We start from the raw sequence: 14669 nt of genomic DNA on the forward strand, positions 1-14669 counted from the left end.
CGCGCCGCGGCCCCACGCAAACCGCCGCTGGGCCGGGGCCGCCTGCGGCCCCGCTGCGGTCGCACGCGGCGGCGGGGACCGCTCCGTCCCGCGGCTTCCGGTGGAAGCGGAAGTGACGCCACAGGGGCGGAAGCGGAAGCGGCGGCGCCGCGTGCTGGGGACGGAGGCGACCCGGGCGCCACCATGGCCGTGCGCGCCAGCTTCGAGAACAACAACGAGCTGGGCTGCTTCGCCAAGCTCACCAACGCCTACTGCCTCGTGGCCATCGGCGGCTCCGAGAACTTCTACAGGTGAGCGGCGCGGCCCGAGCGGCGCCCGCGGCCTCCCCCCCGCGCAGCGGCCGCCCCGTAATGGCGTCTTCTCCTTGCAGCGTCTTCGAGGGGGAGCTCTTCGGGACCATCCCGGTGGTGCACGCCTCCATCGCCGGCTGCCGCATCATCGGCCGCATGTGTGTGGGTAGGTGCCGCGGCCGGGCCGCCCGCCGGTGCGAGAGAGGCCGCGACCGGCGCTGCGTGGCTCGCTCTGCTCCAGTGAAAACCCTAAACCCCCGCTAAAATCCTGGCAGTGAGTGCGGCAGGCAGCGCCTGCTCCTCTAGGGGAACGTTTCTTCTAAGGCTCTGAAGCGTGTAAGGAAAAGGAGTGAAACTGCAAAACCCAAATATTCTTCCTAAAGAAAGTTTGCCTTTCAGTATGTGGAGATGGGCTGATGACAGCTGTAAGTCTGTTTTCCGGCAAACTGGGAAAGCTTGTTCTGTTTTCTAGAGGTTAATGGTTCACTGCCAGTGCTGGCAGTGTGCAGGGTGAAGTCAAAGAAAAGTTTTTCACCTCTCTCTGGCTAGCGTTTTGTTACTGTGAAAAAAATATTTTTGGTTCATCCTACCTTATTGCTTTGCTATACTGAAGTAACACAAACAAAGCAGAATCTGCCAGATAGTCAGCATCTGTAAGGGAAGATTTTTCTCAACGTGATTCGGTGAGAACCCTATGCTTCTTCTAGTTCTATTGAATAAGAGAAGTGATTAAAAGTAGTGCTGCTTGCTGCTTACTGATTTCTACTTTGAGGTAAGTCTGTATTTCATCCTAGTTTTTCARTTGTGGTGTTTTTTTATTTTTAAGTGGTAGCATTATTTTCCTTGGGCTGAATTCTGGTCCTGGGAGGAATGGATAGAGCAAGGACAAATCCAGAGCATTATGTGAACTTCAGGAAAGTAGTAAGCCTAGTGGAAACCTGTGATTATTAAATTATTTTATCTAATGCAGAACTTCTTTTATTCCTTTTTGTTATTGTTGTTCTTCCAGGGAACAGGCATGGACTGTTAGTCCCAAGCAGTACTACAGACCAAGAGCTTCAACATATCCGCAATAGTCTTCCAGATTCTGTACGAATTCAGCGAGTAGAAGAGCGGCTCTCAGCTCTGGGCAATGTCACTACTTGCAATGACTACGTAGCTCTTGTTCATCCAGATCTTGACAGAGTAAATGGCTCTTAACACTTTTAAATTCATAGCAAATGCATTCAAAATGATTTGGAGGCTATAGCCTAAATTTGTAGGAATTATGCTAACAGCAGAGTGCTCATCATGTAGGAGGGCTGTGCTGCCTCATGTTTCCTTTCTTCTCAGAAGAGAAATCGCAAGCTTGGATTTTGGATTTATGACTCAGATCCAGTTGATCTGTGTCCTTTTTTTATAGTTAGTTTTTTACTTGTAGATGTGGAYCCTTCACTGAGTGTAGTCTATTCCCTCTTTTTCAGCTTGCCGTAATACACAGTGTTTGTAGAAGGGAAGGGATGGGATGTGGCAGTGTRTTGTCAGGTGTGATTTGCTTTGGGTGTGTGAAATTGAGCAAATAAAAGGAGTGTGCTTGTGTGAAATAATCAGTTAAAGAACACAAAAAAGGGCTTGGTCAGCAGTAGTTAAAGGATCTGCTGATTCATTTGAAATTTCCAACAGAGTGTTGAAGGAGGACAGGGAAGTGGTGGTTTACAAACAGTTGAATGGAGGAAAACTGGAGGGTTCTTCCAAGACAATTTGGAACATAAGTACTGCAGAGAATATTGCTGCTGCTTTGTATTTGAGAGCAGGTATCTCAGTATTATTAGAGCAATTAGAGCAGTACTCTAGTTTGCTAGTATTATAGAGGTGTATGCTGTATGACTACAGAAAGTAATAGACTATTAGACTATTTGCTTTCAACTTGTAGTAAAGGTGACAGAGATAAGGGAATTGATGTAAGGAATGAGGGAAAAAAGGCAATGGTCTTTGCAATATATGTTTTAAATAGTATTTAAAAAGTAGGTAAGATGACCAGAAAGGAAGAAATAAAAATAAATTACAGTGAAAACCTGTAGAGCTTTATCTGGAGGAGAAGGAGGTTCTTAGACTTGCACAGAAAGAGACTATTGAGTTGCATCCTGGATCTGGGACAGAAAAAGACTGTTTCACAGGGCATGCCCAGGGGTCAGCTATTGAAATGATTCATGTATTGCCAGCATTATCCAGAAACGAGTGGGGGAAAAAGAGCGTTCCTTGGGAAAGGCAGACCTGTACTTAGTTTTCCAGCTAAATATACCTGAAGTGTGAGGATTGATGAAGACGACTAAGCATTTATATGACAATTGAATTCCAGTGGATTGTGCAAGCGTGAGCAGGTTTTCAAAGCTGATTGTTTTGTGCAAGAGTATCTTGACTTCTAATTCTACAATACTGTTTTGCTGAGGACTTTATTCTTGCTTCCTCTTTGTAGGAGACAGAAGAGATCTTGGCTGATGTACTAAAAGTTGAGGTTTTCAGACAAACGGTAGCAGATCAGGTGCTGGTAGGAAGTTACTGTGTTTTTAGTAACCAAGGAGGACTTGTGCATCCCAAAACGTCAATTGATGATCAGGATGAACTCTCTTCATTGCTTCAGGTCCCACTCGTGGTAAGAGTTTGTGTTTTCTTTTTCCACTGCCTTCCATCCCAGTTTTCAGTTTTAATGTTTCTATGTCTTTGTGATTTTGCTGCTGCTGCTGTTGTTTTCCTCATAGGCTACTTGATACTATTTTCTCCGCAGTTTCTCTGCAGCTGTTCCAAGTGGGAAATGAGGAGAAGACTTGAAGGGGGTGTTTCCTCTAAGACGTTTTCCCTGTTCTTTCTGAATTTGAATAAGCTACACAGCATGTCCAGTTTGTTCCTGAAACATTGCTCTGTTGGGATTGTGCAAGTAGTGCTGATTCATTCATGCAGAATATGAAGTTGTCTGTGGTTTGGCCAAAGGCAGCTTTTTAAAAACTTCACTCATAAAATACTTTCCCTGCTAAATTGAACAGCAACAACCTAGTTAATTATGAGTTGGATTTGTGAATTGCGGGCTAGCTATACATTTATGCTTCTCATTCATGAGGTTTTATTTTTGCTGAATTTCACACATTTTTTTTTCCAGATATTAAAGGCTTTTTGATAATCTCCAAATTTTTATCTAAAATCTTTATAACTTTATTGATAGCAGAAGCTTTAATCTCTTCAGGAGTATGACTTAATGCCCTTCACTGAGGACTTGTAATGAGAAAGCATAACAAAGTGCATTCTGTCAGTGTACCATGGTAACTCTTGATGGTTTGTTTTCGCCAGGCAGGAACAGTGAATCGGGGCAGTGAGGTCATTGCAGCAGGAATGGTTGTAAATGACTGGTGTGCCTTTTGTGGATTGGATACAACCAGTACTGAACTCTCCGTTATTGAGAGTATATTCAGACTGAATGAAGCTCAGCCAAGTACCATTGCTACCAACATGAGAGATTCCTTGATTGACAGGTAAGGAGGATCCAACTCCATGTATGAGAAAAATCAAAACAGGCAGGATTSTACTACAGTGTAACTGTAAAACTAGTTGTTTTCAAAGACTCTTTATCTCTCTTATTTTTTTCCCTTCCTTACTCTTTCATTTTGTTGAGTGATTGACAAGAATTACGTTGTTACAAAACGTTTTTTTTCTCCAACCTCTTTTGGTGCATAATCTTTACAAGCCTGCTTAGTGGAAAAGTCTTGTTACAATTACAGTTACATAGTGCTTTTTTGTGGGAAACGGTATCCACGTCAAGATTTGTTTTCCCTTTGTTTTCTATGTATATGCTTAGCTATGTCAAGTATGGTTTTTATTTCCTTTGGAAAAAGAAATCTTGTTCTAAAAGTTAAAAGTGCTTGTAACTTTGCTTGACATCTTGGATTTTGATTGTTCTAACATGTAATGCTTTTACTTCAAATGCTTGCTAGAACCATATCTGGAGCCAGGAAGACTTTGGAGCTTTTCTACTGCCTGTGAACATTTTTGCTGGGTTTCTTTTTAGTTGCTTGGTTAGTTGAAATTTTTAAAAAGCCTTTTTGTCCAAGGCTTTGTCTAAGTTCCTTTTTAATGGGAGTCAGGTTTCTTTGTTTTCTATGAGGATTAGTAGTGATATGGGATACTGTCTATTCCGTGAGGTATGGAAAAAACTGTATAAGGCACCTTTATATACCTTTGAATATATTCTTCAAACTTTATTTGGTCTTTTAACTGATTGTAACTCCTAGGGTCATTGCTTTCATGCTAGAGATATGTTCTTGAGCTACTTAGGCCTCTACAACTTAGTGACTGAGTTCTCATTTCTCATAAAAATTAATGGGAATAGTTTATTGCATAGAGAAAKAATAAGGAATTCTTTGAAAAAAGAACCCTTTGAAAGGTTTCTTTGCCCTTTCACAGGACCTGTATAAAAAGCTTGATGACTGTGAACATAATATAGAGCCATTACTAAACTTGCTCTGAGTTTTTAGTAACTTCTCAGACGCAAGAGAGTGTACTTTTCACCTTAGTCAACTTGAAAGTCTGGTTCTTAGGTCTGGCTGTTAGCAGCCATGGGCTCTGGTGCTCTCTTTTCAGACTCTTTTATTCTAGGAAGGGAAATTACCACTGGTCCTTTGCAACTAGAGGTTGAGAACTGGCTATACTTTGAAATGGATTCTGCACTCTCTGGCACTCCGTGAGCTAAGTCTTATTTCTGTTTTGTCTTTTTAGCTTGACATGAGAAGTGTTGGTTCCTACCTTCCAGGCAGCATCTAAGGAATGAAATGTCGGGCTGCACTGTGGAGTACAAATTTCCAGATCTTCTGCTGCACACCTAGCGCAAGRAAAAGGCTGCAAACTGAGCTTTTTATGGTGTTTTGTAAACTAAGTATTACAAAACTGACAAATGACCTGTACAAGTTATAAATAAGGAATGCTCTGTATCTCTTTGCTGATACTCTCCTGTTCTTTAATAACAATAGAGCTCTTTCTCTCTGTAATGCTGAACTAGACCCTCAAAATAGCCCACAATATTTACTCTTACTCTTTGGGGTATTGATCACTAGAGATTATTTTGTCTTAAATAATGAATCAGTGTTCTTTTGCACAGCAGTCTGTTTCAGCACACATGCAGCACTGCCTTCTCTTTCCACACTTCTGCTAAAGAATAGTTTCTGCTCAGGGTAGACTTAAGAGCCCTTTGCTGTTTTTATACCAAAAGTGTCCTAAGTTTGCCTGCCGCAAAAACATTCAGAAGGTATCAGCTGCTCTCTTGCCCTGACTTGTGGCTCTTTCCATGGGGCAGGGAAAGAGTACTTCTAAAGGGAGAAGTGATCAGCTCAAATGGAGTTTCTCAAAGAAGTTAATCCAGGGACTTAAAACAGCAACCAAGTGTGGACTGCCTCTATAGCAGTGTGGGTTTTGATCTGTTACCTGCACATGCCTGGTGACCAGTGTGCTGCTTCTGAGGCATCTGCAAGAGGGAGCCTAGAAAAGCATGCTACTGTCAGTAGGCCTAAGCTTTCTCTACTGTTGAAGGGAACTTTTGTAGTAATCTTTTTGAATTTTTCAAAAAAAAAAAAAAAAAAAAAATTGAAATGCACTACTCTTGAGTTATATAGACAAAAGTTAAGTAATCCAGTTCTAACTGGTTCCTCCGTTCTGTCACACATTTCAGATTTGGGAGCTGGCTAATCCAGAGCGTCTGCTCTTATCAGGGAGTGGTGATGATAAAAAAAAGAGCCTTAGATACTACATTCAGATATATGATAGTCCTTTACTTTTAAACCTGGCTGTTTCTTAATCTCTCATTTCTGCTTGCCTGTTAAAAGTGTGTTGAAGGCAGAGGAATGTCTCTGCTTCTCACAGTAGGGGAATGTAGGAGCATCTCTCTTGATTCCACACAGCTGCTCTACTCTCAGTTGGGTTTCTTGGAGGAGGAAGAGTACTGTCTTGAATACAATGTGGATGTGTTCTTTTTCGGTCCTGGTCCTTCAGACTTTGTAGAATATTAAAATTTCATTTTGGTTTTGCTCTTTCGATGTTTAGGGAAGGGTTTACAAGTTTTTATGTGATTAAAGGATGTTCTTTAAATAAGGACTGCAATAGGATCTTCTCTGAATCATAGCAGCCCTGCAGTACTGGTCTGTCTGGAATGGCAGTGGAGCCTGGGTCTGCTGTTTTCAGACAAGTCGCTTCCATCTGCCATTGGGGAAGCCTGTAAGCAGCCCATAGCTCTCATTGCTACTATTTGGCTAATATTTGGGGAGGTTGGGACGGGGGATATGGCCCCCTTGATAGACTGGACAACCTTTCTTGTTCCTAACTCCAGGTCTCCTCCTTTCAGTAAATCTTAGTATTGAGAGCCAGAAGCTGCTTTTCTTTGCTCACAGACTGTGTCACTGGGCGTAAAATGGAAGAGTCTCCCCATTGCTACAAGTGCTGGCATGTATTCATCACAGCTGCGAAAAGAATAAAGCTGAGGCCTTCCTCTGCAATTCCTGTAACTGCATTTTTTTTTTTCATTCCAACCGATAGGCAGGAATGCTAGTTTGTAATGGTGAGCTTGGTATGTATTACGTGTTAAAAATTGCTTAATGGTCAACAACAACAACAACAAAAAATCCAGTCTCTGAAATCCAATTCAGTGCTTAAACAGAAAAGATACTAGCACAATGTTGGAGATTGTGAGATGCCAAAAAGGGTTGGAGAAAGAAAGCAAAGGAAGATATTGCTGACTGTGGTGTCTTGTAAAGATTACATTGATACTTGAAGATTGGAAGATGACAGATGTGATATCAGTTGTAAACAAAATGCATATGGGAATTCAGAACTAGTAAAGTGGACCTATGTACAATGAAAATTAATAGAGATTATAATAAAGAATGGAATTAGTAGAAACATGGATGCGTGATGTTACGGGAAAGTAGAAACCAGGCTTTTTAATGGGAAGTCTTGGCCCACAAGACCCACAGAGTTATTTGAAGGAGTGCACAGGCATGTGGAGAAAGAGGTCTGCTGTGATCTACCTGAATTTCCAAAAGGTGTTTGACAGATTTTCTACCAAAGGCTTTTGATGATCCTGGGTGATGCTATGAAATTAGAGGGAAGCCCTTTTACATGGTTACAGATGGGGCAAAAGTAGGAGTAAAATGTTAGGTTTTTCAGTGGAATTTCATAAGTAACTCAGCTGGGAGCCATGACGTTCAGTGTTACTGTGCCAGCCTACGAAAGGCACTGAAATAGCAAGGTGAAGCTTGCTCATACTGACTTACTCCATCTAGTAAGGATGAGGACAGACCGATGAGTTGATAGGTAAATGCAATTCAATGTAGCTAAACATCAAGTGAAACGTGTTTTGGTAAGAATCCAAATTTCAAACCCACAGTGATAAGCTCTGAGGACACCTGGAACAAATTCTTCAGCTTGAGGTAGATATTTGAATGAAAACATTAGTTTAGTACTCAGTAGCAGCCAAAAAAGCAAACTAATCTTTGGGATAACTAGATAATGATGCTGTTTGGGCTTTCTTCTTTATCTGTAAATTCATGATGCATCTGCATCGTGATTACTGTGTGTAGATTAGATGCAAGCATTGCCCACTAGTTTCCAAGCTTTTGTGTGTATACGGGGTAGTTTTTCTCTGTTACTCATTAAATTTTGGGTTTTCTCTAAACTAAAATCTCCAAAAGAATCTAGAGGAAAGCAGAGGTGATTGTCATGCTATTGACAGTTGCTTCCCAATGAGAACCTGCCTACAACCAGTGTCAGGGCAAGGCCATGAAGATAATGYCGGGGGAAAATACTGCCATGACAACTAAGGCTACGCAGCTGCAAGTGAAAGGCAATAGAGAATTGCAAGTGGCAGGCAGCTGGCATTACACAGGTTAAGGTGCTAAAGCAATGTGCAATACTTGACCCTTCATACGCTTTGTCTCAAAAGTGGCATTCTCTGGTGGAAGTGCAAATATAAGGTGTTTTGGAATGGTCAGTAAGATGAAGTCTTAAGTYGTCGAGCAGGTATTAGTGCCATAAACTAAAAGGTTGTAAAAATGGAAATGCTGAACTATAAAGCAATAGCTTACACACCACAGTTAACCCACCTGTAGTATTGAGCAGCACAAGGCAACGTGAGGCTTCATGTGCTGGGAAGGATTGCAAGAATTACCGAGGAACTACAGGCAATGGATTCCTGCTGTGCTGGACAAATAAGCTTTAAAGTACATGCAAGGGTTGGAATTAGGCCTCCATGCAATAGCATGGAGAAGAATTGTCTTAGTGTTTTGAGGAAGAAATGAATGTTTTGCAACTCAAGGTTCTGTGAAGAAGTTGTAGGGCATGTAGCTTTGGCTGCGTTAATRTAGTTTAATTTCCAAAAGCTTTTCTCAGTATTCTTGAGCAGAAACTTCTCAAAAAAGTGAGTCCCCATGGAGTGAGATGGGAGGTCCCACTGAGGATTAATCACTGATTTGTAAGGCAGAAGCAAATGATCCCTGCTACAGTGGAGGACCACCTCTGTGCTGACTGTGGTGATTAGTATGTTCCAGCATATTTATAATTTATGTGGGAAAATGGGCCTGCTTCATTGAAATTATTCACAATAGCCAAAAACTGAAAAAATGTAGAATGTTGAGTGCAAATTATGATATAGTGAGCTGCTCCCTAGAGGAGCCAGAAGGGCTGCAACTGCTGCGCTCAAGGTAAATGTGTGCCAGGACTTCCCTCTTGCTGTAGAAATGCCAGACACCGCAGGGCTATGTGTATCATGCCAAGAACACGCTTTTAACTCCATAGAAGAACCTCTTGCTTATGTGACTAGGGTTGAATAACACTGATGTTCCTCACTCTCCTGGGGTGGCAATATGTTACGGTACTGTGTTTTTGCACAGGATATAAAGACAAGGAACACGACCACCTGTCCGTGAAGATGCCTTCACCAAGCTGATGGGAGGCAGATTGAATTGATTCCACTGAGTCTGGTGCTGTGCTTGTGTGGCGTAAGACAGGATGCCAGCAATGAGCTCAGACATGGGAATAGAAGGAACTATCCCCTGAATACTGAGTGTCTTGATTGAAGTCACCCCAGGACTGTGCCAGTGGATTACATAGGGACCTGGATTGTACGCAGGGTTAATGGATCAACTGTTCACCTACCTGCCTTCTTCCACCGGTTCTTTCAGGAGGTGATAATCGCCTTGTCCCTCCTGGGCTCCCTCAGTCCTTAGATAGGTGGTACCTGCCCTAAGCAAGCTGGCTGCTCATAGTAGTCATTGCCTCAGGTACAGTAAGGGCATGCACCTGCATCTCCACCACCACAAATTCTCGTGTTTGGCTTGAGCACTGGTATTGGGGTGGCTGGCTGGTGTTCCCTACTGGTTTTTGCTGTTTTTTTTGACTAGTAACCACAGAGGACTGAGTTTCTCAGCAAATTAAACACCCATGTGTGTTCTCTCTCTATACTCATCTACAGGCAGTTTTTTGGCCTGAGTAACTTGATTTTATCCTTGTCTAATTTTTTCTTGAAGCCAAACACCTCCTTTACAATATGTATATGTCATTTCATGCTTCTCTTACAGAGCCTGGTACCCTTAAAATCTTCCCTTGTGTGTCTTGATGAACCTCTTTTGCAACTGGCTTTTCAGGAAGTCAAAATACTTAAGGCTGTTGCTAGGCATATAGGGTCTCCTAAATCTCTGTACTTTGGGGGCAAGATTTCCTGAGTGATTAGAGAAGTGTATGAAGTCTCACTCAGCATCCAAACTTTTACAGTAACAGGCTATATAAGAGAAGGATGAGGGGAGGAGAGATGGTTATTTTTAAGATACCTCAGTTAAACTTTGTTCTGGATATCACCAGAGCAGATATCTCTATTTCTTTTACAAAAAAATGCTCAAGTATTAAAATCTGATTTGGCATTGCCTCCAGCAGCCTCCCATGGGCATCCTTTTGTGCTCTCAGCAGAAATAAAACCATGTAAATACATGAATAACTGTAGTGCCCTAGAGGGATTGTCTTACTCTGATGTGTTGTGTGTGTGCAGTGAATCTTGATGCTTTGGGGTGTGTTGGCCCCAACGTGCAAGTGTGCTCTACTGCATAGGTAACTGTAGAGTTGATTTGAACTTGTGCCGTGGGCAGCAGGAACCAGCTAAGAGGTAGCTGTAAAACAAAAGCCACCAAACTATTTCTCCAGTTCTCTGAAGCAACAGAAAAGGCAACTGAATATTGAAAGTACATTCCAGGAGGCAACGACATGCCTGCTTCCACAAGGCAATATGTAGCTGGCTGAGGAAACCGCTGAACTTGCTAAGGACTCAGTTATCCCATTGCCTGTACAGAATCACAGAACGGTTGAGGTTGGAAGGGACTTCTGGAGATATCTAGTCCAACCTCCCTGCCCAAGCAAGGTCACCTAGAGCATGTTGCCCGGATAGTGTCCAGATGGCTTTTGAATATTTCTGAAGAGGGAGACTCTACAACCTCTCTGGGCAACCTGTTCCGGTGCTCAGCCACCCTCATAGGAAGGAAGCTTTTCTTATGTTCAGATAGAACTTCCTGTGTTTCAGTTTGTGCCCATTGCTTCTCTTCCTGTCACTGGGCACCACTGAGAAAAGTCTGTCCCCATCCTCTTTACACTGTCCCTTTAGATACTACTATACATTGACAAGATCCCCCCACAATCTTTACTCCTCCAGGCTGCAGACTCCCGGCTCTCTCAGCCTTTCCTCATGTGAGAGATGCTCCAATCCCTTCATGATCTTAGTAGCCCTCTGCTGGACTTGCTCCAGTAGCTCCATGTCTCTCGTATTGGGGAGCCCAGAACTGGACCCAGTACTCCAAATATGGCCTCACTAGGGCTGAGTAGAGGGGATAGGTTATCTCCCTTGACCTGCTGGCAATGCTCTTCCCAATGTAGCCCAGGATACCGCTGGCCTTCTTGGCCACAAGGACACATTCCTGGCTCATGGTCAACTTGCTCTCTACCAGGACTCTCAGCTCCTTCTCCACAGAGCTGCTCTCCAGCAGGTCAGTCTCAGCCTGTCCTGATGCATGGGATTATTCCTCCCTATGTGCAGGTCTCTACACTCCCCTTTTTGGACTCCATGAGGTTCCCCTCTGCCCATCTCTCCAGCCTGTTGAGGTCCCTCTGAATGGCAGTACAGCCCTCAGGTGCATCAGCCACTCCTCTCAGTTTGGTAGCATCAGCAAACTTGCTGAGGAGGCACTCTGTCCCCTTCATCCAGGTCACTGACAAAGACATTGAATAAGACTGGACCCAATATTGACCCCTGGGGCACACTGCTCACTACAGACCTCCAATTAGACTTCGCACCACAGAGCACAACCCTCTGAACTCTGCCATTCAGCTAGTTCTCAACCCACCTCACTGTCCACTCATCAAGCCTGCACTGGCTGAGCTTGCCTRCGAGGATGTTATGGGAGACAGTGTCAAAAGCCTGAGCTTGTTACTCAGGTTTGTATAAGGTTTTGAAGCAAACAAAAGTCTCTCTTTGGGCACAAGAAGAAAAAAAAAGAAAAGAAAAGACATTTCTCCAGATTGTATATTTTGGTTTTAGTTGTTTTTTTGTTTGTTTTTAATGATGGCTGTTGGAAGTTGCTCAAAGAGATGGCAACATACAGATGAGTTCAACGTACCATGTGGCTGTGGCATTGCTAGTGTGCATTCTACCACATATATAGTACATACAGCAATGTATGGAGTAGCATGTGGGGGAGGGTGGTCTAATTAACAGCTCTAATTTTATTTGGTCCTTTGCACTCCTTCACCCATCATGAGACGCTATCATTTTTTTTTTTCACCAAAATTCAAAGTTTCACATCTGCTTATTTCTCAGTTATGTTTAAACAGAATAAACTGCTTGGCTCTGAAAATGAAGGGACAAAATGCAGTTTGAGACTACACATTATGTAGTCCTACTGGGCCTCACTAAAAGTATCTATTTGTCTTGTCAGCTTTCATGATAGTAATATTTGAGTGCTAGATATAAATTCAGAATGCTAAAAATCTTTCTGGTTCTTCATTCCTCATCATTGTAATAATGTATATTTATAGCATTAATTGTTTGTCAAGAAAATAAAGATCCTTTGATTTTTTTTTATAGCTGACTTTTTATGGAACTGTACTTTTTGTACAGTAACGGGACAGTCAGTGCTTTGTGCTCCCATTGCACTGAATCTGGCCCCCTTGGTAAAGGGCCATCGTCAGTGTGCAAAGCACTTTGTGTGCTATAAGAATGGCACTTCGACACAGGGCTCGACTTTACCATTGCACTGCATTACTAGAGATTCTTCTTCCACTCTTATTTATGGTAGGAATATCAGCATCAACAATARAATGGACTAAATTTGTGGTTAGGACACAATAGCCTGAGCAATTCACAACTGTAAGAGAGAGATGAGCAGAAGCCAGTGCTGTAAGAAGAGACTTGTGCTAAGTTACTAACTGAAAGTTCAGATAGTTATCTAGCCTTTATCTAAATCTTGTGCTTTTGTCAAATGTGGCTAGTGATGAACTCTTCTACTGTATGTCATGATTCCCTTGACCTTTGCCAAATATTTGCATACGAAGAGGTGAACAAAACCCCCAGATTTCCAAGTCATACAATATTTGTAGCATCTACAGAGAYTGGATTCAGTTTTACAAACAGGCCTAATTCTTACTGTATCTTGATAATTTCAGCAAAATAAAATGACGATCTCACTCCAAACAAACATTTCCATTCTCCTTAAACCCAACAAACAAATTCCACAATCTAGTTACACATGCCACATAACAATAATTCATCTTTTCCCAGCATCTTAACAGGGGCAGAGTGCAGTGTACTCCTATATATATTTTTCATTATATTCACAACCATCAGTTCATTGTTTCTGGCTGATGGGAGCTTAAAACAGCATCATGTGATATTTAAATATCCCTTTCATGAATGGCTCCCAAAACAAAAACATGCATTCCTATGACTGGTTTCTTTAGACCCAATTACTTTGTCTTCAGATTGTCCCAATCTAGGATTTGATGTTACCAGGTAATGTTATGTTGTCTGGTTTGGTGCTTCTTGAGCTTCTGCTCTATACTTGGTTACCTCTTGGAGTGCTTAATGGTTCCTCTTGCACTGTGCTGAGTGACAACGTTGATTAATTATGAATGTACAAAACCTCTGACCAGCAGGTATTGGAAAATCGCATCCAGGTAATTCCCTGGATTTTGTAATAAACTAAGAAGATCTTTTAGAATGGTTCAGCATCAGAATGCCTTCTGCTTATGATACTGAAGTGTTCCTGTTCATAGATTTCATGATCTTATTCCATTTATGAGACAGCTATTAAAAAAATGAGTCTTGAGGGGTGGTTTAGCTACACTGGAGAATGCTGGGTTTAACAGGGAGCACTGGTGCAGGGCACTGAGGGAAGTTTCCCAGGTCAGTTGAAAAAGTTTGAAGAAAATCTGTCTTGAAGTCTCTGACATTTGCAGAGTGAGCCTGTGGAGAATGGCACACCTAGACTGACACACAACTGAGGCAGTAAGAAGGCAAAAGACTCCACACTGCAAGGCTGCCTGTATTTTATCCAGTATTTCAGCTTCTTTCTGTCCCAGGATGTCCAAAATTTGTAGGTCATCGAAGTAGTTCTGTTTGGTAGGCTTTTGAATGCATTTTTTTTTGTCTGTAGTCCTCATCGGAGCAATAAGTTGAAATGTGCAGCTGGCTGTGTCATACCCATTCCTGGACAGGTCTTTTGTAATACACAACGTTTTGCTGCACCTCTTTGTTTTTAAACTGGAAGATCGTGTACACCAGGACAAGGATACACAGAGACAAAATGCAAGGGATCACAACTGCAATTGCATTTACAGTGCTAGGCACATCATTTATTGTCACCATAATATCCACATCGTCGTGGGGGAGGTGTCTGTCTTTGTTTCGTTCAACGTCCTTCTGGTTACAGCCCATCCAGTCTTTGAGGATTGACCTGGGGTAGCCTGGCTCCACACTCAGCCTCTGGTTATCAAACTTCCAATACTCCTTCCCTTTGTAAAAGTAGGTATAAACTAGAAGACAAAACAGAAGGTTTCTCACCATGGTATAGATGGTGGCTATTTAGGCAAGGAAGATATGTTCAGCAAAGGCACCCCACAAACAGAGCTATGCTAAGTCAGTTTTGGAGCTAGGACTTAAAGGAGAAGCCCTAGCCCTGGCTTCTGAGAGCTATGTTGCCAACAGTGCCCCATTTGATCTATATTGTTCCCCCTTGGCCAAGACAATTTGATGATCATGATTTAAGCTGAGGATAATAAAAACACTCTTTCTCCCTCCAATTTTAAAGCAAGTGTGCTGCCATAATTTATTTT

General features: G+C 42.4%; 2 protein-coding genes across 2 annotated transcripts in view; one reads left to right on the forward strand and one right to left on the reverse strand.

The window, feature by feature from the left end:
• The first annotated feature begins 123 nt into the window (after nt 1-123).
• EIF6 (eukaryotic translation initiation factor 6) lies at nt 124-5245 on the forward strand. Its single transcript, XM_085302675.1, has 6 exons — nt 124-290; nt 371-456; nt 1300-1475; nt 2746-2922; nt 3612-3793; nt 5034-5245. The coding sequence occupies exons 1-6, from the start codon at nt 184-186 to the stop codon at nt 5041-5043; spliced, it is 738 nt and encodes a 245-aa protein (XP_085158801.1). The 5' UTR covers nt 124-183; the 3' UTR covers nt 5044-5245.
• Nucleotides 5246-13019: 7774 nt separating this feature from the next.
• The window catches only part of MMP24 (matrix metallopeptidase 24), a 55964-nt gene continuing 54314 nt past the window's right edge, over nt 13020-14669 (reverse strand). Inside the window, exon 9 of the mRNA XM_085302673.1 lies at nt 13020-14369. Within this exon, the coding sequence (XP_085158799.1) occupies nt 14032-14369 (338 nt within the window). The 3' untranslated portion in view covers nt 13020-14031. The remainder of the gene's footprint in view (nt 14370-14669) is intronic.

This window comes from Rhea americana, unplaced genomic scaffold (assembly GCF_003343005.1).
Source record: "Rhea americana isolate MKP2758 unplaced genomic scaffold, rheAme1 scaffold_190, whole genome shotgun sequence".
Taxonomy (NCBI): Eukaryota; Metazoa; Chordata; class Aves; order Rheiformes; family Rheidae; genus Rhea; species Rhea americana.